Source organism: Cynara cardunculus (assembly GCF_001531365.2).
Source record: "Cynara cardunculus var. scolymus isolate 2C chromosome LG 9, CcrdV1, whole genome shotgun sequence".
NCBI classification, from domain to species: domain Eukaryota; kingdom Viridiplantae; phylum Streptophyta; class Magnoliopsida; order Asterales; family Asteraceae; genus Cynara; species Cynara cardunculus.
The window spans coordinates 17,433,292-17,458,480 of NC_037536.1; the positions used below are offsets into that span (position 1 = coordinate 17,433,292).

The window sequence follows — 25,189 nt, forward strand, 5'->3', positions numbered from 1 at the left end:
CAACTCCAAGCTCTATGCTATAATTTTTTTTCCTAAAATAAACTATTAAAATTTAAAATATCTAAATAAATACAAATAACTCCGTTCATTATTATATTTTATTACTTATAATAATAAATATTAATTAATAAAATATTATTTTTCTTTCTTAAATATTTATTTTTTATTATATCTTATTGGGAAAAAATTAAAATAATATTTATCTTTCATATATAGAAATTTAAAGATTTTTTTTATTTTTTATTTCTTTTTTCTATTTTAGAATACAAGATAATAAATAGGTGTTGGAGCATAAAATTCTTCGAAATCACCAAATTTAGATATATTTAGAGCATCTGCAACAACTATGCTAAAATAGATTTTTTTTGTTGTTGGAAATTTGGGTATATTTTTGCTCTAACAGTATGCTATACTGTTTGATAAAATAGAGAAAATAATATTTAAATTTGGAGAAAAATAATATTTAATTCTTTCTCATCAATAGGAAACATTGGAACTGATTGTTTAGGAGATAGAAATAAAAAAAATTATTAAATGTATTGAATATTTTAATAATATAATTAATGACAAAATTGTTAAAATAGAGTAACTGTTGGAGTTGGATGTAATTTATTCAAGGATTTTAACTCTTAATGCTATAAGTTGAAAAAAATTATAACATAGTTGTTGGAGATACTCTAGACTCACAAATAAGTTTAAACAATTCCTTACCATTTTAGAATTTTCTCTTAAGTTCTTGTTTTACTGCTATGACTACACAATAAAAAGTTATATCTGATGATTTTCCAAAGTCGTTTACTCTTAGTAAACAGCTATTTTTTCAACCAACAACTATCTTATCAGTCAGTTTATCAAATATAGTCTAAAAAACTTGTATATTTTTGTAACGTGAAAGAAGTCAAAGGTTGACCTTTGAAACTAGTTACAACAAGTAAGTAATAAATGTAATATTATATTTAAACTTTTCCCAACAATAAATTTTCTTTTTATTAATGATATTAAAAAATAGTAAATTAATTGGATTCTCAAAAAAATATTTTGTTCTTTTTATTAATAATATTATTTATTTTTTTGTCAATTAAATAATATATATATTTATTTTTAAGATTCATATAAAAACCAGATAATCATAGCAAATACAACTGATCGACATTTGAATATGCAAAACAGATAAAAATGGTGGGTGTCGTTCATTTTATTAGTTTGTTGTAGTTTACTACTGATTATTGATGCATTGAAAGAGAAATGACATTTTTATTTTGTTTTATAAGTGTAATGATTTATTCATTAAAAAACAATGTTCATAAATTTAATTGCTTGAAATGTGAAAGTTTGTTGGGTTTTTTTTATTTTATATTAATAAGATCACGGGATCTTATTTTAATAAATTTATAAATTATTTGTTAAAAAATTAAATACTTATCTGTTTGTTAGCAAATTAATGAATTTAATGTGATTTACAGCTTATTCAGTCAGTTATACATGATTGTTTGATTGTAGACTAATAATAATAGAAAATGACTTATTCAATAAGCTTTTAGTGATAGCTTTATACAAAAAACCAAGTTTTTTTTACTGTTAAAACCAAAAACATGTTTATTTTTTATAACAAAAATCCATTTAGTGTTGTATGGTAAAACAGGGATAAAGCACACTGAAACAGATGACTAATACGAACCCGTGACGTCATCACCGACCATCATTTTCTTTTTTACTTAATAATATCATTTAATTCTTTTTCCACGTCACAAATGCAAAAATAAAAGTTCATTTTAGACCTTATACTTTTGGAAGTTCTATAAAACAACCCTTAATGTTTGAAAACTTTCCCATTTCTCACTAATCTCTATATATGTTCACAATTTAGACCAACAAATACTTGTTTGAAGTAATTCAAAAGCATACGTGAATGTCTAATAAAGCATTAAATATGATGGAACCTTGATATGCAACCATAACTTGTTTATAATTAACATATATGTTTGAAGTTTTTATTAGAACACTTATACCTATGCAAGCAAGCTGGTCGTCCAGCGTCTTCATATCATTCAATGTCATCAACTGAGTATGTAGATCAGTCATCAATAAGTAAAACCCAGAAAGCACACTTACATTCATTGCCATGTTTCACTTGCATCGTAAAGTGTAATTTGGTCCAAAAATGTAAATTCACCAAAAAAGACCATTTGGAAGTCATTGACAAGGTTCTAAATGTCACAAAATTATTGAATTAAGGACCATTTATGAAACATGTTACAAAACCAGGGGCTAAAACTGAAAGTTAAGACAAATTCAGAAAATTCCAAAATCACCCCTGGCTTCCGGTCCGGCGCGGCTCGCTGCATAAAGCCATAAACCATATACATATGCATAATGAGCCACGAAAAACCTATAGATATACACTCATATATACATATACATATACATATACATATATGTGTGTGTGTATGTGTGTGTATGTGGGTGTGCAAGTAAGAGAAACAGGTCAAAAAAGAAAACGAGGGGAAGGAGGATTGAGGTTCTTTTTCCCTGATAAAACGATTAAACACAAGTTTCACACACACACAAGCATTCATAAACCTCTTTTCACTACTTCCAAAGTTTTCCCCCAATTTTCCTTTCCCTTTTTCCAATCGCAATCCCTCTGTTGTATATCACCTTCGCAAACCCTTAGTCGAGGTGAATTTCGCAAAATTGGGTTGATTTCTCTAAGGATTATAGCGTTAGATATACGTCAATCCTTATATATAATCAGCAATTGCATACATATATATCTCTACATATATACAATTGTGTTTGCGTCGGAAATCTTGTAATGGAAGAGAATCGGCGGTCTCCGTTGCCGTCGTTGTCAATCCCTTATCCGAACTCGATTCCGGCTGAAAATTGGGTCGCCGGTGACGACCCGATTCGTGAAGTGTTGAATTGTGTTTACCCGACTCTCGACTCTGAAGAAAAGAGGAAAGACGTCATCGAATATATGCAGAAGCTCATCAGATGCTCGGTCGGAGTTGAGGTCTACTTCATCTCACTACCATTTCATAAATTTTTTGCATGCGTTCATTATTCGGATCCGGATCTGGATCGGATCGGGTCAAACATGGGCGTGGATTTGTGTCAACTTTTCTTTTTCCCCCCAAAAAGGATTTTATAAATTTATTTATTTTTGTCTGATTCTTTCTGTTTTTTCATACCTTTCTGATCGATGGTTCTTTAAACTGATCAATGGATTCGATTCGATTCGATTCGATTTTTTGAAGTCTTTACCACCTTCAAGTTTTCAAATGAATTCAATTCATTTTCATGTTTGATGCATAAAATTAGGGATTCAATTGACCATCCACCCGATTCAACTGAACTTTCAGGGTTTTTCTGGGAATTTTGTTCATGATCCTGTTGATTATGAATTTCTGTTCATGTTTTTGATGATCGATATCAGTTATAATTCATCACGATGTTAGAGTTTCTGTTGTTTTCAGTGTGTGTATGAATATATATATATATAGACACATATATGTATATATATATATATGAATATATATATTAGGTTTGTATTTATATGTATGTATATGAATGTGAGTGGTGATTTCATTACTGTTACAGATTGTTCTTTCTGCTTCATTCAGCTGTGAGTTTATGAGTTCACTGAAGGGTTAAGACTTTAAAGCTTCATCCTTTTAATTTTTTCATTCGGATTTTCACAAACGATTATATTTCTTAAAGTTTCGATCTCCGATCACTGATCCGTGAGGATGAATCTTGATTTTATAGATTTCGCATATCGGGTTTTCGATATAATATTTTCTTTTGCCATAAATTTTACTGTTAGGGGTTTAAAAATCATTATTTTTTTTTGCAATAATGAGCTTTGATGAGGTCGGGTTTGGGGGTACGATGTATGCAGCAGACCTTTCCTCTCCCCTATAGGAGCATTATCTATACTATTTGTGGTAGAGGTCAGATCAGCGTGCATCTTAACCCTCCGAACCTTACTTTCAAATGGGATTTAATTACTGTGTCAGTCCGGTTTTGGTTTTCTTGATCCCACTTGTTTTGGTTAACTTTGGCCCCTATAAGTTTTGAGTCACTTTTGTAATTCCGGTTGGAGTGTTAGCTAACGATCTTTAGAAGTCGCATGCATCCGAAGGCGTCTCGTTTTGACATAATTGGCGTTTTATTTGGAACGACGTCTGTTGAGGCCTTCCGCGCCATAATAATCTTGATATGTTTCTTTCTATTCCATATCTTATCGGCAAATGTTTAAAGGTGTTAACTTTTCGATATCTTGTTGAAATGATGATAACAGTTTTCGATTTCTTGCTAAATTTATTATAGGTCTTCCCGTACGGTTCGGTTCCATTAAAGACTTATCTCCCAGATGGAGATATCGATCTGACGGTTCTTAGTGTTCCTAACATGGAGGATGTGTTACCTCAAGAGGTTCTTTCTGTTCTTCAATCAGAAGAACAGAAAGAAAACACCGAATTTGAACTGAAAGATGTTCAGTTCATTGATGCCGAGGTTATCCTATTTCTTTTTTATTCTTAAACCCTCAGAATTTTAAGAATTTTAGAATCTTGTTTCTTTATTTGCATCTACATATGATTATTAGATTTCACCATTTTCATCATCAAACACAAAATATTCAGTCAAGATTCTTAGTTTATATTCATATGTGAATGGTTCTTCTGTCAAAACTCAACAAGATTCACTTCTGGCTTCAAAAATGGAAGGTGAATGGAAATTTATGTATAATCTTGGGTTATTACTTAATGAAGTTCATGATTTTCCATCTCGGATGGATTCGACGACTTCGATTATGAATTCTAGCGTTAAACATTGATCTTCTAAAGTTTCTTATTGCAACGATTCTTGAAAATCTTGACGATTTGGGGTTATAACGTTTCGAATGGCAGGTCAAACTCGTGAAATGCATTGTTCAAGATATTGTGATCGATGTTTCGTTTAATCAGTTGGGGGGACTTTGTGCACTCGGTTTTCTTGAGCGGGTACGCTTTGTTTAAATCTTTTCGAAAAACGCGTGCATGATTCATTGCATGCATGTCGAATATCCCAACGTAATCGTTATAGATATCGGACCCCCGAGAGTTTTTTATTTGCGTTTTTCAAGTTCTTCAACGGGAGAAAAAGGAAAAAGGGAAATGAAATATATCATTTTTACAAATATACCCTTTATATTCGTAGGGTAATTTTGTCATAAGATATACTCCTTACCTTAGAAAAGGTTTCGAGAACACAGTGTTGTTGATCCTCGCATTTTTCCGTTATTTATCGTCAATTCTAATACCATTTTCGGTTGTTTTATTTCGCGTTTGTTGATGCAGGTCGATCGGGTTATCGGCAAAGACCATCTTTTCAAACGTAGCATTATGCTGATAAAAACATGGTGTTACTACGAAAGCCGAATCCTCGGTGCACATTATGGGCTCATATCTACATATGCATTAGAAACTTTAGTTCTATACATATTTCATGTCTTCGGTGCATATCTAAAGAGCCCGCTCATGGTAATCTCTCGTCATCTTATCGGTTTACGACTGCGATATAATCCCGACCCAACTTTTACGATTTCTTTCGTTTTGCTCGTTTTTAGGTTCTTTATCGGTTTCTGGACTATTATAGCAACTTTGACTGGGATCACTATTGTATCAGTTTGGATGGTCCGGTTACCAAATCTTTCTTGCCTAATAGAGTCGGTAAGAAACGAGCCGTTATCGACGAGGTTTCTCGTGTGACGGTTAAATACTCGCTTCATTACGACAAAATCGACTTTACGGGACGCCAAAGATATGTGAATATCATGATATACTGCTTTACAAGACTTAATTTATATGACCAAACAATTTTGGATTGTGTTACAATAGAATGTGACAACAATTTTGAAATAGAGTATTCTATTAGTTTTTTTTATTAACCTGGATATCCAACCCGCTATGCAAGCTGACTAATCCCAGGACGACCACCTGCTTTGCAGATAGCCCGGAGTTACCGCATTTGAACCTCCGTGGCCATAAAGGGGATTTTTATTCCTCCTTGGATTTGAACCTGGGACCTCCTTGTACTTTTGACCTTTGAAGCCAAGCTCAAACCAATCAGGCACCACCGTTGTGGTTTATTAGTTTTTTTATGTAATACTTTTCGAAAAGTATCATATGAATGCATATTTTTATAAGACACTTGTTCTAATAAATTATTATTTTTAAATAAAGTCATATAAAAAGGCTAATAGGATGATTTTATTTCAAAATGGTTCTAAAAACATGTTAAGACGTCCAAAAGCGTCTTATCAACTTATTGTAACACATTTAAACATGACATACAATTGTTTGGTCTTATAAATGTAAGTCTTATCAAGCGGTTTATAATATGGTGTCCTACGAAACCGATTTTTATAGTGATTTCTGATTTTGATTCTCATTTTTTGCAGTCGAGAGCCCCGTAAATCAAGGAATGGGTGGCTTACTGAGCGGAGAATTTCTGAAAAACTGCGCGGACATGTTCATGGTACCTTCTAAGGTATCGGAAACATATGTGCGAGCTTTCCCCATGAAGTATCTCAATATAATCGATCCTCTGAAAGAAAACAACAATGTCGGCCGAAGTGTTCATAGAGGTAATTGATCATATAACTCTTAGTAGTGATTTGAAGTTGATACCGTTAGAATATGTGGAACCCCTTTGAATCTCTCTCTAAAAGAGCCTGTATGGAGACAGTATACGTTTCAGTATAACTAAATCGTCAAATATGTCTAAATAAATGTTCTTTTAGACTGCTTTATTGCACTTAACTTTACGGACCAGACAATTTTGCATCTTATGTAAAGGTGTTACAATAAGTTGCAAGGACATTTTTGGGCGTCTTAACAAGTTTTTAAGACATTTTTGAATCTAAATAGTATTTTTTTTATGACATTATTTGAAAAAATATCTTATAAAAAGATGTGTTTATATGACACTTTATTTCGTTACCGTCATATAAACTTGTTACGAATCCCAAATACGTTCTAACATTCTATTATAACACCTCTACATAGATTTGATGTTCTGTGTTTAGCTGATGTAATACTCTTAACTAACGGTATAAGTTGTTTTCATGCATCTTTACGTTTTTTTTTTCTTGATAGGAAATTATTATCGTATACGGAGTGCGTTCAAATACGGCGCTAGTAAGCTCGGTGAGGTACTAGAATCACCGAGCGGGAATGTTGGAGACGGGATCAAGAAGTTCTTTGTGAACACATTTCAGAACCATAAATCAAGATACATTCTTGATGCAACTTTTCGCAGTTCGTCGACATCTTCCTTTGGTGAAGCGCATTATGAGGACGAGAATGCCGATCTTGACGACTATATATCAGGAACAGGAACCGATGATTTGTCCGCTTTCGAATCTATTGAAACGGTTGATCTTTCCGCATTCCAGTCTCTTAATCTGGGACCGGCTAACGAGCTATCCGATGGGGATATGAATTCGATGGAGGGTTACTTTCTTGATTTCAGAAAACGGGATGCAATTGGTGGTATCAGTGACACCGAAAATCTGAATCCGTTGGCGGATCTCACCGGCGATTATGATAGTCACGTAAGGAGTCTGCTATATGGCCAATGCTGCCATGGTTACGCTTTATCTTCTGCCTTAATTCGCACCAGCCCTCCGGCTTCATTTTATGGTGGTCATGATCCATGGGAGGTAGCGGCTAATCCATGGGAGGTGGCGGCATATCCATGGGACATGGCGGCTAACCCATGGTCCTCACCGTTCCAGCCGAGTTCATCGTGTCCTCAAATGAACCCGAACAGTGCGGTGAGTCGATACACACCATACTTCACTGGTCACAACATCTCACGAGCGGGTGAACCCATCCATTGGGATGAAAGAAACCCAGTTCGCGGAACCGGGCCATACTTTCCTGTTATGGTACGTTCTAATCCTTTAGGTCGTTTGACACACTACAAAAAAATCGGCATCATAGGACGTCAAATATGTCTTATTTTCCTAGTAGACGGTTTTATAAGATTTAAGCTATAATTATAAGAGCAGATAACTGTGTCCTATCAACTTATTGCAACACCTTTACATGAGCTAAAAACTTACAGGACAATTTATTTCAAAAATTGTCCTAAAAACTTGTTAAGACGCCTATAAGCTAAGCGTCCTATCAACTTATTACAATATTTTTACATAGGACGTATAATTGTTTGGTCCTATTACTAATTCCTATAAAAGCAGTCTATTAAGACATTTACACATATTTGGCGTCAATCGATTTTTATTGTAGTGACATTTTCTTTTAACGTGGATCGGAAACACATTTCTTTTATTGTCGTGAGTCGTGAGTCCCGTTTAATTTCGTGGATTGTCTCATAACGGATTCTTGCAGAACTCCCCAAGAGGAAGGGGAAGGCACAGAGGACAGTGCTCAGCTTTCCGTCAGCAGCAGTGGGTTCGTAGGGGCCCTGCTGAAATGAACCCGGTTCGTGTTGAGATGAACCCGGGTCCTGTGGAAATGAACCCGGGTTCAGAAGCTAGCCATGAGGGTCCAGACCCAGGTGAGCAGTCCTCACCGCAAAGCCATGGTCGGGTTGGTTCGACCAGGCCCGTGAACAGACAAAGGAAACTCGAGTTTGGATCTTTTGGCCCTGTCCCAGAGTCGGCTTCCGATGCAGAAGCTTCTCCGTCTTATGTTGTATGTGGTAGAAGACCAGGAAGGTAACGTAAATAACTCGGTATTCCTATTTTCCGTTTTTCTTACTACAAAAAATTTGGCTTTATAAAACGTCAAATATGTCTAAGTATCTTAATAGACTGTTTTAGGACTTAAGTTGACAGAACCAAACAATTGTTCATCCTATGTAAAAGTGTTACAATAAGTTGATATGGCGTTTTTGGGTGTTCTAACAGCTCTTTTAGAACACTTTTAAAATAAAATGTCCTATTAGCTTTTTTCAAGGCACTAGTTTTTACGAGATATTTTTCAAATAGTGTTTTATAAAAAAAAACTAATTTGACACTTTATTTCAAAACTGTCCTAAAAAACTTTTCAGGACGTTCAAAAACATTCTATCAACTTATTGCAACACCTTTACATGAGACAAACATGTGTTTGGTCCTATAAGACACTTTATTCGGACATGTACACATATTTTGACGTCCTATAAAGCCGATTCTATTGTAGTGTGTGTTTTGTGAGTACATCGCTCAAAGATCTTTCGTGTGCGCTTTTTAACGTTGTCAGGATCAAAATTGAGTCGTTCCACCTCAAGAATGAAGACGAGTTCCCTCCTTTATCAGCTTGATATCGAAGACGATATGCGAGCAAAATGTATAAAGAAAGAGCTAGTCTGCATGTCGGGTTAATCGTTAGACGTTAACATACAAAACATAAACTGATCTTCGGAAAAAACCTCAAAAAGTACAAAAAAGGACCAAGTTTGTTTCGAAGTTTTTTCTAGTTTTCTCTAAAACTTCTTGCTTGTTGTGTGATAAATTGTAAAAAAAATGTTTAAAAAAAATGAAAAAATGAAAAAAAATGACAATTGTAAAATGCTTTTGTGCTCCTTTTTTTTTTAATCTGTCGGTAGTTTATGGATTTAATTAAAATCTCATTTAAGGTTTTTATGATTTCCGCCACTCTTTCCATGGCGGCCTGAAACCGCCATAAATGTCGGTTTCCAATGCCGAAAGTTCGATCGAGGTATGATTTTCTTTTTCGATTTTGAAAATATTACAGTTATTGTGGTTGGAGTTAGAGATCTAGTTTTAAGGGTTGTTTACCAAGCGCTTACCCGGTAAGCACTTACAAACAAGAGTCATCACTCTGAGTTACATTATGGGCTAACATTCCCAGCCATCGAAATGGATTAATAATAAGCGTTTATAATCCGGTTAACGCTTACCGGATAAGACTTTTGATCTTTGTCTTTACTCTTACCGGGTAAAATTCTTGGTCCTTGTTATGTTCATCCACTAAACTAAATGCTTAGTAAACAACCCTTACTACTTGGTTTCACATAGTTTGGTGTTATTAGTTTTCTTTTTATATTTATTCTTTTGGTTGTTATTGTTTACTGTTTACTGTCTAATGTCGTGTTTGTTTTCATTTAGGTATATAATGTTAAATGAGATTTTAATTAAATCCATAAAGGCTTGAATGGTATGATTCCTTCGTCACCCCAAAATGAAAGGGGTGATCTCGTAGTTTTTGATCTGTGAAAATGCGTTGTTAGGTGTTCCATTTTATTTTCCCATTGTGGCCGAACCTAAACCTGTGCTCGAGAGATATCTGTCCATACACTGATAAGACATGTATGGATTCTCGAGAAGAGAGGAGCCATAGTGGTCTCCTTCGGACCGTCCAGCTCCCACGAGTGAGTCGAAAGTTGGATCTAAGATTAGAAGAAAAAAATGGTTTTATATTTATTAAAAAATTATTAATTTAATTAAAATCTTATTTAAAATTATATATTTAAATATTGGGGTATCCACTCTCTTGCCATTCATTTTTTCTGCACAACTTTCAGAAAACTTTTAGACAGAATTTGTTTGTTCAAAACTTTTTTTACAAGTTGAAGGTCTTGATTTTTCAAAAGGGTGGTGTTTGATTGGTTTGAGTTTGGGTTTTAAAGGTCAAAAGTACTTAGAGGTTCTAGATTCAAATTCAAGGAGGAATAAAATCCTCTTGTAGCCATGGAGATTCAAATATGGTTACTTCGGACTACCCGCAAAACACGTGGTCGTCTTGCATAGCAGGTTGGATATCCAGGTCAATAAAAAAAATGGAAATTGTTTCACCATCGTTTGATATGGATGAAAGGTCTGTCTGTAACTTATTTTTTTCAATTATACTAAGTGGCCGTTTACTAAACACTTACTTAGTAAGTGTTTACCGGATAAATTTCCTCATCGGATGAACATGAGAAAGGCCAATAATCTTACCAGGTAAGAGCGATGAGAATGATGGAGAGTCTTACCTGGTAAGTGAGGATGACGACTCTTACACAGGTAAGCGCTTACCTAGTAAATTGTTGCATTCGATATGTTTTGGTGTACTAAAATTTTACGCATCAAAATAAATCATAGTGTTAACTTCTATCAGTAAGCACTCACCGGGTAAGCAATTGGGTAAATGACCCCTAAAAGTGGATGGTTTTTATTTGTTATGGATTTGAGGATTTTGTTGGTGGAGAATAATATGGGTAAGTTCTTGGTCTGTATGATGCATTGTGTGTGAAAATGAGGCTTTCTTTTAGTCTGGTTGAATTAAACTCATACTCACAAACACATACATGAAATTTTCTGGTCTTTTTGTGAATACCTGAGGGCATGGTTTGCAAGACTAAGGTCAGGTTAAAGGGCAAAATTGTAAAATTTTTTTTTGAAAGAACACCCTAATAACCATTAATTTGTATGTTATTTATATTTACATAGAAGTAATATATATATATATATATATATATATATATATATGAGCGATCAAATGAAAACCACTCCAATTTATAAAAACGGTAAAAACTACTCTCATCCGTCGTAATCTTATGAAATTTTTTCATGAAATTGTTTCATATAATACTTTTTTTGACGAAGTTGTTTCATATATGGTTATGAAATTGTTTCATATACTACTTAATGAAATTTTAATAAAAAATGTTTCATGTATTTCTTTAAAGTTAAAATAATGAAGATAATAATATTCATGATTAACATCTTCCACAATAAAAATGATTAATCAATCTCTTGTAATTAAAAAAAATGAACAAAATGAAAAATTATGATTGATGGAATGAGGTTTTTACAAACTGAGTGGTTTTCATTTGATCGTTCCCCTATATATATACATATATTCACATATGCATAGCATGCACGTGCATGGAAACCATGAAACATCTTCAATTACTTATATGCACATGTGCATATCGTACAAATTAATGGTTATTATGGTGTTTCTCAGTTTTCATTTTTAGGGGGTTTTCCCCCTGAACCTCTCTCTCTCTATATATATATATAGTCTTCACCACCATCTCAAAACGATTGGTTCACCACTAGTTATTGCAAGTGGTGAGCCCGTAATTTGTAAAATGCATTGTGTGTGAAAGTCGAGACAGTTTTAGAGGTTTTTTACTACCTATTATCTAACCAGATACGTTGTTTATCAAACACTTCTTACCATGACCAAGATGCTAACGAGGTAAGCTAAGGGACGGATTTTGACTTGGTCAATGATTAGTGTTTATGTCGGTACATACCCCTTTGTATTAAACTCAATACTCATAATACTAGTGTGCATATATCTTGATCTCTTATTTTTACTTTCAAATGAGTTATAACTTATAAGTTATAGATAGAAAAAAATCATATAAAATAACACATAATGTACTGGTTTTCAAAGTTATCACAATTTTATGAGTTCTTAAATAAGATCCCTTTATATTTATATTTATAAATTAGTGAATAAACATGTATGTAAGAATACATGCACTGTAATTTTACGTTATCTGGTTAATTACGGCTTCCATGAAAACGATGTTGAGATGAGGCCATAACTTAGGCAAGTACCGGTTGGTTGGTAATTAGCGTTTTTTTTAACTCTAATGACGAAAACCTAAATTATGATATTCTAGTAACGAAGTAAAAAAGATGACACGGTTCGCAAAATTGCATAATAAACGCAGATATGAATTCACGATCTTGAACAAGATCGGTTTGGTTTTGAGATTAATGTTTCTAGATTTTGTTTTCAACACGGTACTTTTGAATGAGATTTGTTGAGTTGATTTACTGTTAGTTTTTGGTATTTTACTACTCCCTTCTTCTTAAAATAAGTATCACATTTATATTTTAGTTTGTCTTAAAATAAGTGTTCACATATCTATTTTAGATTGTCATAGAATAAGCGTCCACTTCCAAAAGTTAATATTCACTTTCTCATTTTACCTTTAATTATAAGATGGAGAAAATTTATCCTTATTTTTAAGAGTAAACTTGTTTTTTTTATTAATTAAAAAATGTAATAATTACACATGTAAATTACATTTTTAGTCCTTATGGTTTGTTAAAAAAAATTATTTTCGCCCTCATGATTTTAAAATTCCAATTCTCATTCATATAAATTATAGTTCATTACTTTTTTTGTTCATATAATTTAAAATTTACTACTTTTTTTTTTGTTTTTATGGTTTGCAGTTCATTTTTATTTTAGTTCTTCATATTTAAAAGTAATGTTTTGACTTCAGGGGCGAAAATCGAAATGAAAACCAAAATTTTAAAACACACAGGGACTAAATTCGTAAACTTTAACAAACCAGAGGGATGAAAAACGTAATTTACTCTTTTAGTTAGTTACGAAGAGTATATTATAATATTGTTTATAATATTACAAAACAAACTAATAAGCACCAGTGGTCTAGTGGTAGAATAGTACCCTGCCACGGTACAGACCCGGGTTCGATTCCCGGCTGGTGCATTATTGTTCTTTTTATTTTTTCCCAGAATTTGTATTTTGTAAGCGCTTATCCGGTAAATTGTTGCATTTAATACGTTTTAATGTATTAAAATCTTACTCATCAAAATAAATTATAGTGTTTGACTCATATAGGTAAGCATTTGGGTAAACAGCAGCTAAGTATGCAAACTTGGTTGATACACGGTATTGAAAGTTGTGTTTCATAGTATCGACCTATTTAATTATTTATTACTTTTTAAAAAATTTACATTTTTAATATTAAACTTTGTAACTTTAACTATTTTCTTGAACATTTAAATGTTCTGTAACACTCTCAAATCTGGTAACAATTTATCGGGTAAGATTTTAGTCTACCAAAACGAAATCATATGTAACAATTTACCCGGTAAGCGCTAACCGTGGTAAGAGTCGTCGTCATCACTTATCGGGTAAGACTCTCGGTACGTGCATTTGCTCTTACCAGATAAGATTCTTGTTTTTGTTATATTCATCCAGTAAGAAAATATGACTTGGTAAACGCTTACCCGAATAAACATTTGGTAAACGGTCTCTTACTCTTAAAATCAATATTATTTTTAAAAGTAGATATTTATTTTTTTATTTTTTTATTCTCAATTACGAAATACAGAAAAAAAAAATGTCTTAAAATTGTATATTTTAGTAATAAAAAAATAAAAATTGTATATTTCAAATTATTTATTTATGTGTCCTTTTTATTTTGGATTTAAGGAGCATCTGATTATTCTTTAAATAATAAGGAGATGATATGTGACAAATAAGGATAACACGTACACTCTTCCACCTTCACCAAAACAAGCTTCTTTGGACAAATTAGCATCCTATTTTACTTCCTATTTCTATTTTATAGAATATATATATATATATATATATATATAATATTTACATAGATATCCAACCCGCTATGCGAGCCGACTCATATCAGGACGACCACTTGCTTTACGGATAGTCCGGAGTCACCGCATTTAGATCTTCGTAGCCACACGATGATTTTTATTCCTTCTTAGATTTGAATCCGAGACCTCCAGGAGTTTTGATCTTTGGAGCACAAGTCTAAATCAATCAGACACCACTCTTCTAGTTTAGGTTTAAATATCATATACTGATAACATTAAAGAATGTATTTTATTTTTCTTAAACTTTTTTTGATAATAAATTATTAAAATAATAGTTGAAAGAAAATATATTTTATATAAGAAAATTGTTTAAAATAATAAATCATGTTTCTCCTATTTATTTTATAGCTATGTTTCTAACGTTGTGAACGAAATATCAAGATAACTCCGGACTATCTGCAAAACAGGTGATCACCCTAAGATTAGTTGGCTCGCATAGCAGATTGGATACCCATGTTAATAAAAAAATCCCACAATTATATATTGATATTTGTGTCAGCTTGATATTATAAAACTTTTGGTTTTTAAGATATAATAAGTTTAATTCAAAATTTTATTTTAATTTAAATATTGAATATTTAGAAAATAAAATGTAATTAATTTTAGTTTTAATGATGAGGTATTTTTTACGGATAAATATAATGATGGAATATTATTTCGTACAAGAGCTTAAAAATTATGTTGTATTTGATTATGTATATCTGTTAACTTTATGAAATTCAAAAGTTTGAAAATAGTATACGTATATGATAATTACTTGTAAACCATAAGGACCAAATCCATAATTCACTCATCCTTCATAATATAGATTTGTACCTACAACTAGATATCTACAAGACTTGGATTTAAACAGGTTTGCAACCGAGCCTCTCAAACCCATTTTCAATGAGCATAAAAAACCGTTCTTTTTTAGATTGGGGGTCAAACGGGTCTTTGGGTTGAAAAAAGGTGTTTCGGTCAGCTTTTCTAAACCGGTTTTTTTAAATATATTTTTAGGCTAGGAATTGCCCCCAATATTTCAGCCTAATCGGCTTTTAGGTCTGGCCCGGACCAGGCTTAGGCTTCATAAGCCTGAGTTTTTTCGGCTCGCGCCTAGACCAAGCTTTGGATTTGTGTTTTTTTTCTTTTACATCTCTACCTACTACTTTACTTTATAACCATTACATATTATTTTGATTTTATGTTATCATTTGACTTGTATCTATGATGCCTCCTTTCAGAGACGTTTCAGAAGGTGTACTAATGTGATATTTAGAACAGGGTCTCCAAAAATTTTGGGTCCCCCAAGATTTTTTAGGACCCAGTTATATATATTTTAGTTTTACCAAATCATATGTATTTCAACTTTTTACCAATAAACCACAAGGGTGGTGTTTGATTGGTTTGAGCTTGGCTCCAAATGTCAAAAGTACCAGGAGGTCCAGGTTCAAATCCAAGGAGGAATAAAAATCCCCTTGTGGCCACGGAGGTTCAAATGCAATGACTCCGGGCTATCTGCAAAGCAGATGGTCGCCCTGGGATTAGTCGGCTCGCGTAGCGGGTTAAATATCCAGGTTAATAAAGAAAACTTTTAACCAATACTTTGGCGAATCCCTTCGACCTTCTCCTTGTGATTCTAAGCCGAATTGGGTAGTTAGAATGTTCAAAATATGTGGTGAAATTCAGTGACTCGCTGATTCCAGATTATGGTTGCAAATGTGCATTCCCTTCTTATTTGATGATTGAACTCCCGTAGTCAACTTGTCCCACTTATCTGTGTGGTGAATTTATAATCGGAAACAAGTTGATTATAAAACGCTGATTAAAGATTGTTTCCAAGATGTTAGTATTTAAGTGAATGTTGTATGTTACTTTGTTCTATTTTAAATAGGGAAGATAGGGATAGTTTTGTCTTTTTGAGAAAATGGGTGAAATGGAATTGAGTTCCTTCTCAATTGTGATGGAATGACCAAATCCATGAATGGTGGAATGTATGGAATTCAATTCAATTCAATTCTATACGTAAACCAAACTCCTTAATGCAATTTGGTCAACGAAACTGATCATTTCAATTCCTTCAAATTCCTTCGAAATCCTGCGAACCAAACGCTCCCTAACATAGTTTTTTTTTATATAAATTTATATATTTTGTTTTATTTATCACAGTGATCTATAATTTTAATACATGTGTAACAAGACATTTAAAAAATTGAAACGGACTTCCGTTTTCTTTTAACAAAATAAATATAGTTATGGTTGTTGTTCCATCTTTATAATAACATTTTATTCGATTTTCATTAACATTTATTTTGATTTATTATTCAATATGATTTATTTATTTTATTGAAAAGATAAACATCAAATCTAAAAAATTGCTTATTTTCGTTGATAAAACTTAAATTAAATAATATTTTATATATGAGATTGACATTTAATTGTAGCCTTTATGGCACCAATATTCATTGTGAATAGACATTTTGTTTGTTCCCACAAAGGGAAAAGAACACAATTTGTGTAACTATAAATTATATAATTAATCATTTTTTTTAAATTACAAAAACACATATAATTTACTATTTATTATCAAAATAAAATGTTAAGGTGCGATTATCTGAGAGCTTAATCCATCAAAATCCGAACCCTTTCACCTATTCTTCAAAAGACATCTCATTGGCCAATTATCCCTTTCATTTCGTTCTAACCCGTTTCACTTATCGTCCTAATAAAAGTTGAAATAAAATACGTTTTTCTTAACCAAACATTCCATCTTCTTCTATTATTGCTAACCGAACGTCACCTTAATTCTATTCACGAAAAGACACACGTTTTACCAATTCCCCATTTCATTTCATTTCACCGTCGAATTCGTTCCAACCCGTTCACTTAAAAACCAATCGAAATAAAAACAACCCATTTTTTTTTAATTAACCTGGATATCCAACCCGCTATACGAGCTGACTAATCCTAGGGCAATCACCTGCTTTACAGATAGCCCGGAGTCACCGCATTTAAACCTCCGTGGCCACAAGGAAATTTTTATTCCTCCTTGGATTTAAACCCGAGACCTCCTTGTACTTTTAACATTTACAGTCAAGCTCAAACCAATCAGACACCACCCTTATAGCTAAAACAACTCATTTTAATAATAATAATTATTATTATTATTATTGAGTAGCAAGTTAAAAGAAGGAAATGTGTTTTTCAAGAAACGACATTGAATTTCTAGTCATATGACACCAATGTTAATTGCGAAGAGACGTTTTGTTTGTTCTCATGAAGGAAAACACCAAAAATTGTGGATTTTGATGGCAAAATTATTGAGATTTCATTTCCCATTTTTAACCATTTCTTATATCGACACCAAGTTTTACTTGTTGCTTATAAAATTTGCCACTTTTGGCATCTACCTCCCACTTTTTCCCTTTGCAACATCATCACCCATATCTCACATTACTTTCCCAAAAGACAAAAACACAAAGCTTGGCCTCAATTTTTACACCGTTTCTCTTTTACTTTTCGTTTTTATGGGTATTTTTCCGATCAAAACAATAATGATAAAGTAGAAACACAGGAAAAGGAGATGACGACGTTTTGTAACAGAGTGTGTCCGAAGAGACCATTCAAGATATTTCAGTTTTGCTTCGATGTGTGAAGAATGCACGTCGTTGTTATGTTCGAATTGTACAGGGGGAGGAGTAGAGAGTTGACAGATGGGTTAACAATCTCGTGTCGTGATTGGAAAGTCTGCATGCCCACTCGTTCTTGGTTTTACCTTTTTTTTACTTATATATGTCGTTACTGTAGCTAGAGGAAAAGTCTGTATACTTCATTCCCCTCTGAACCATAATTCTGAGTGGAATATATCGTGTATGTTTTGTTTGATATGTTTATTATATTTTTTTCGTTAACCCTTTTAGAATACTATATGGAAATTGCAACAACTTTCTCTTTTTAGATAAATATTCATCTTGAACTCATTTGTTTGTCATTAACTACCATTAAAATAAGCTTCTTACATTTGACTTAACTACCATTACAAATAAGCTTCTTTTATATATATATATATATATATATATATATATATATATATATATATATAGGGAAGGGTTCAAATGAGAACACCTCTAATTTACGAGAACGCAAGAACACCCTTATCACATGTGATAATACGCGTGAGGGGACCCTTTGATGTGCGGAAGACGTGTTCTACGACTTAGGTCGCGCCAAAGGTTGTTTGAGTCTATAATTTAACATCATATGTGATGGTCTTGATGGATTATACTATCATATCAACAACACCCTTATCACATGTGATAATACGCGTGAGGGGACCCTTTGATGTGCGGAAGATGTGTTCTACGACTTAGGTCGCGCCAAAGGTTGTTTGAGTCTATAATTTAGCATCATATGTGATGGTCTTGATGGATTATACTATCATATCAACAACACCTTTATCACATGTGATAATACTTGTGAGAGGGCTTAGTGGTGTAAGAGCGACTTGGCCCGCAACCAAGATCGCATCGAAAATCGCTCTCGTCTCTGATTTAGTATCACATGTGTATCATATGTGATTGAATAATAATATCACATGTGATTGTCTATAGTAAAAGGATGTTCACGCGTTCTCGTAAAATTGAGGTGTTCTCATTTGAACCTCCACCTATATATATATATATATATATATATATATATATATATATATAGGGGTCCATTCAAGAGAGAACTGATTAGTTTGTGGTAACTGTGAGAACCAATCTTAACCACAAATCAACGGATAAATAAGGAAATTAGTAATTATGGTATTTTAAGTTAAAATTATAATTAGAGGGCATTTTAGGTATTTTTAAAAAATCCATCTCTCCTCTCTCCGACCTCCTCTCTCCGACCTCCAATCTCCGACCAACATTATTCCGTTATGTACAAATTAATCACAAAGATACCCAATGTGATACCCATTGTGATATACTGTGATACCATTGTGATACCAACTCAAACCATAAAAACATGTGATACACCTTGATAAAACAAACAAAAATAATGAAACCGAACATTGTGATACACTGTCCACTTGGTCGAACTGAGTTGGCCCCACCGTTGTCTCATCTGACGTTTCCTCTGATACAGAGTAAGGATTCGTCGATGTTGCCAAAGACGAATAGGTTTGTGCCGCCGCATCTTAGACCGGGTTTCCACGGGAGGGAGGCGAAGCCGATCTGCCCCTGTGATGAATGGTCCTCTATCTTCTAGTGTTGATGGAATCGGATCCAACATGACAAGTTATGAAAGCAATACCTTGTTCAATCTCCAGCGGGAGTGAGAGGGCGGCGTTATCGTCGGTCGGCTTGATGAAGAAGATCGTCGGCCGGCTTGATGAAGAAGAAGAAGCAGCAATAGGAAAAGAGGGTTAGTCGATGAAAGAAGGAAGAACAAGAGGGTTAGGGTTTTATGATTTATAAACATTACCAATTTACCYYTTRTGTTATTTTAGGATATAACATTAATTATTTAAATGATTGGCTCACATTGGTTCTTACAGTTACCACAAACTAATCAGTTCTTATTTGATTAGGCTTACAGTTACCACAAACTAATCAGTTCTTATTTGATTAGGCCCCTATATATATATATATATATATATATATATATATCCCTCTACTTGTTAAAGCCATTTTCTTAGCATATTTCAGTTCTGTTTGTAGGACCTTCTCCTGAAATCTCAATCTATCTATTTGACGGGATTTGGAATCGGTTTCTGTTTTTAATTTCGATTGTTTTAAAGAAAAATCTGAAATTGAAATCCCACATACATTGAATTTAAAAATCGCGTAAGAGTAGTTCGCTTTTCACAGGATTTCGTAGAACTTATTTATAATAATGTTTCAAAATATGTTAAAGAAATTTGTTTTATAACAATCAATTAATAAAAGATAATATAATTTCTACAGTTATAATTTGTTCCTAAAATTTAATTTTAACGAATTGAATTCAATTCCATCGTAAATCCTACAAACATAACACACTAAAAATTCCAAATCCTTCTGAATCCAAATCTTTTCACGAAATCCAAGTCCTGCAGAGACATTATATCAAACCAACCCCCCCTCCCCCGGGTGGGTATTGTCCAATAAATTTCTAGACATGCATCGATAAACAGAAGACAAAAGTTCCATTCTTTTCGTCATAATTTTTTGAATCCTTCCATAAAGATTCTTTAAAACGTATCTCAACTCAATCATTACTACAATTGTCATAAACTGAAGTCAATAACACACCCATGAAATGTCGTTATGTTCGACAGCTAGTGCCAAACTGATATTTATCCCGATACTGATACAATTTTATTTTCTTTCGTGGCGTACAGAAAGACAACAAAGAGGGTTTTTTGTGTTGTCACTATAAACATATACAAAAACTTGAAGTGGGGATATTGAATGGTACTTGGTTTTGAGTTGTGTTTTTTGTGGTGTATGGAAAGAGACATTTCAAAGGGTGGAAACTAAAACACAAATGGAGCCAATGGATGAAACCTCTCAAACAACAAAATAATTCAAATCCCAAAATGGGTATTTCTTGATAAAAGTAACCTAATTTCTTTTCCAGAGCTAAAATTGCTAAATCCAAAGCAATATATAACTCATCTATATTATATTATAAAACATTTGAAAAAACTCTTAAAAATTATTTTTTATGTTTAAAACACTGTATATCGATGCATATTACTTAAAATTCAAAATTACAAGTAAATTATGCATAAGTACAACTTATTAAAGCTCCATATTTGAATTCGTGTAACTAACTACGGATAAACATAATGAAATAGAGGATAAACATCTCATTTTAAAATATACAAAATCTAAATTATAAGTAGAATAATTATCGAGTTATAACAAAATAATTAATTATTATCTTTGTAAGAAAATTATATTATTAAATCAAATATAAACTATTTCGTTATTGAACCTAAATTAAATTATAATAAAAAAATTGAATTAAAAAATTACACAAAAAATAGGAATTCTAAATAGTTAATTTGATTTTTGTCAAATTTTTATGACATCTTCAAATTTATATTTTATTCAAAAATAAAACATCGTCGTTTTTTCAAAATCACATAAGACCATACTATAACATTGACTGAGATAAATAATAAAACGAAACATTAAAATCGAGATATATCTCGCTGCATTGCATGAGTACCCTTCTAGTTACAATAAAACCAGGGTATTAAAGACATCAAAGATGTCCAAGTGTTATTTTAGTCTCTTTGTATAACATTATTTGAAAAAACGTCTTATAATACAAACGTCCTAAACAAATATGTGTTTATATTATTACACTTCTTAAAATACCTATATTTGGGTAAAAAGTTGATTAATGACAACCATAACGGTCCCCACGCGTAATCCGCCTCCAAGAACACCAATGTGAGAGAACATTTTTTGCCTCACTTGACGACTGAGGTCTGCAGGGAGCCCGAGATTGAACCCAGTATCTGTCTTGTATTTTGGAAAAATCACATCGTCCTTTTGCCAACTAAGCTACACGCCAAATGCAAAAATGTCATATAAAAAAGCTAATAGCACATTTGTTTCAACACTATCCTAAAAAGCTTGTTAAGACGTTCAAAAGTATCTTAAAGAACTTGTTAAGACATTCTGTGCTAAAAAGTTTATTTAAGACTTTCAAAAATGTCTTATAAACTTATTAAAACGCTTTTAGATATGACACACACATGTTTGGTCTTTCAAACTTAAATTCTATCAAATAATCTATTAAGACACTTAAACACTTGTGACGTCGTCTAAACTCGACTTTATTACAGTTACTTTTGATGCACGACATACAAGTCGATCTAGAAATGGGAGTGTTCTGGAATTAGTAATTTTTATCTGGGAAAAGCAAATTCCGGTGGTCCAACCGGCGGGTTGGGTCTCTGTGGGGATGTCATGAGTCATGGACCTTCTATGTGGTCCTTGACCTAATCATATTAATTTGCACCATCTTCTGTTATTAGTTTCCATGTGAAGCTTTCTTGTCATACCTCTTTTTTATGCTATTGTTAGATCCATAACGGCCGAATCCAGAATGGTCGTGCATTGGTGACTTGTACATCGTGTTCGGAAGTTATATGTTGTTCTGAATTTGGTCGTTTCGGATCTGGGAAACGACGCCGGTCGCGTCATAATCGGTCTGTCGAATGTCGGTTTCAACAGATGTGCCTAATGATTGTATTTTCAGAAATGGGTTCGTTGGGGAAATAAAAAGGAACTAGGCACCGAATTACTGATAACGAAATTCAGTGGTGGTAACGGTATGTAAACGATGAAACATGAGATAGACGAAAATATTTGGTTGCGTTTGGCAAACTGGTTGATTTCAGATGAGAATATTTGACTACCTTTGACAAACTGGCTGATAAACTAGTTGTTGACTGATAAATTGGTTGTTCGCAGAAAATTTAGTTGTTGACTAGTAAACTAACTGTTAAATATTTAAAATACTGATTTAAACCCTAGGGAAGAATTTTTGTGCAATAATAGATTGTACGTTGTGCATTTCATGTTGTACCTTGGAGGGTTTCCCAACGTGAGAGAATGGTTGCGGTTGCTTTACTCTAAAGATATAATAGTTGTTACTAACAAGATATTTTCATGATAATGTTATTTTTAAATAAGAAAATAATAATGACGTCATTTTTAATTGAAAAATATCAAATAAATTATTTTAAATTAATTTGATTAAATTAATTTAAAGGGTAACTACAAATTTGGTCACTGTGGTTTGTTGACTTTTCGTCTTTTCAGTTTTAAAATTATAAGATGGTTATCGTGATTTGCAAAAATGTCTGGGTTTCATCCTCCTCTTTAACGATCGTTAAAAAAATTCCGTTAAATGAATGACATTTTCATTTTTATCATTTTTTGTTCTGTTACCAGATCAAAAGCCTCGTGGAAAGCAATTTTGATTGGTAAAAGGCAATTTTTTTTTTCACAAAATGACGAAATTGCCTTCCTTTTTACGAATTTTTTAATTGTCGTTAGAGGGAGAGACTAAGGGGTCGTTTACCAAATGTTTATCTGGATAAGCGTTTACCAAGTCATATTACCTTACCGGATGACTATGGTAAGGATCAAGAATCTTACCCGGTAAGAGCGAAAACAAGGACCGAGAGTCTTACTTGGTAAGTGATGACGACGACTCTCATCACGGTTAGCGCTTACCGAGTAAATTATTACATCCAATGTTGTTTTGGTGGATTCAAATCTTACCCGGTAAGTAAACGATAATGTTGAATATTAACGATAAGCGCTTACCAAATAAGTATTTAGGTAAATGGCCCCTAAATCTAGACCAAAAAATTGATTTTCGACAAACCACATGGAACAAATTTTATAGTTTACAATAATTTAAATAAATATTCAATTTGAAACAATAACTCAAGGAAGAATAATTTGACAAATAAGTGCTACTTATTAAATGTAATATCATTATTAATTATTGAATTAAAATTAAATGTACTTGCATTATTAATTATAATAGCATAAATATACATCTATGAATTTATACAAATATGTAAAGGGGGACGTAATCAAATGAAATGCTTTTATGTGCATTTTTTTATTAACTTAGATATCCAACCCGCTATACGAGTTGACTAATCTTAGGACGACCACCTGCTTTGAACATGTAAAATCAGTATTAAAAAATTGGGTTTTTCTGAAAAAATGGTGGTTATAAACATTTAATATAAATAAATATTTTTTATTATTAATAATTATTATAACAATTGTTGCAAATTTAATTAGTTTAATTTTAAATCATATTTAAATAATAAAGACTACAAAATTAATTATGACATCATAATAATGAAAGCGGTAATACATTTTTGGTTATGTATTTTACTATCACGTGCATAAATTGTATTCAGAGAAAAGGAATTTATGATTTATGACATCAAAAAGATTTTCAATAAAATAAGAAGACAATTAATTATCCTATGCTATTCTTAATTAATGTTGCCATACAGCATTTAATGGTGGTAGGTCTAGGGGTCACTTATACGATATAACGGACATTGTGGTTTAGGATCAAAACTGTACGAATTGTAACGAGTTAATACGTCTTCTGTGTTTTATACGAATTTTATTGAAATTGAACGAATTTTAACGAGTTGATATGTTTTATTTATTTTGAATTAATCTAAAAGGTGGGTCATTTTCAATAGTCGGAAACTAAAAATTGTCTGCATCAGAGATGAGGGATTTTATTGTAATTGTGAGTATCTGGATCAATTTGTGTGCGTGTTGACTAAAATCTCGCGAGACCCTGAAGACAACAGTCTGAAAAGATATACAGTGGCCTCCAGAAGTCTTGAATCGGATAGACAAGAGACGTTGGACACGTAGTATGATAGAATGTACTGATACAGAAGAACAAAAAAAACCGTGTATGGTTTGAAATGAAGTTAAGTTTTAAATCGTTCTTAATTAACATGTTACGTTTAGTTACAGGACAAAATAATCAGTTTAATAACAGTTGTAATAAATTATAGCAAAATAAACTTGCTTGTATGCATTTATTTGACCCGTGTTTTATCCCATTAGGTTCTTAAGGCACGATTTAAATAAATATGTTAAATATTGTGAGAATGTAATATATGAATATTCATACGTGAATCGCTAAAGTTATCTGTAAAAATCTATCTTAAAATCCATTAATATTGGTTCACGTAAGCTATCTTCAAATCTAAGAAGCAGTTTACCAAACGCTTATCCGAGTAAGCGTTTATCAAGTCACATTACCTTACCGGAT

The 25,189-nt window shown here is 32.5% G+C and overlaps 1 protein-coding gene and 1 non-coding gene across 2 annotated transcripts; both read left to right on the forward strand.

Moving 5' to 3' along the window:
• Nucleotides 1-2,815: 2,815 nt before the first annotated feature.
• Nucleotides 2,816-8,735, forward strand: LOC112517871. Its single transcript, XM_025125242.1, has 8 exons — nucleotides 2,816-3,016; nucleotides 4,336-4,521; nucleotides 4,917-5,009; nucleotides 5,346-5,528; nucleotides 5,615-5,750; nucleotides 6,449-6,634; nucleotides 7,146-7,939; nucleotides 8,403-8,735. Exons 1-8 carry the CDS (start codon nucleotides 2,816-2,818, stop codon nucleotides 8,733-8,735), a joined length of 2,112 nt encoding a protein of 703 aa, XP_024981010.1.
• Nucleotides 8,736-13,410: 4,675 nt separating this feature from the next.
• Nucleotides 13,411-13,481, forward strand: TRNAG-GCC. The gene has a single exon. It is a non-coding gene; the product is annotated as a tRNA-Gly (tRNA).
• Nucleotides 13,482-25,189: the final 11,708 nt, after the last annotated feature.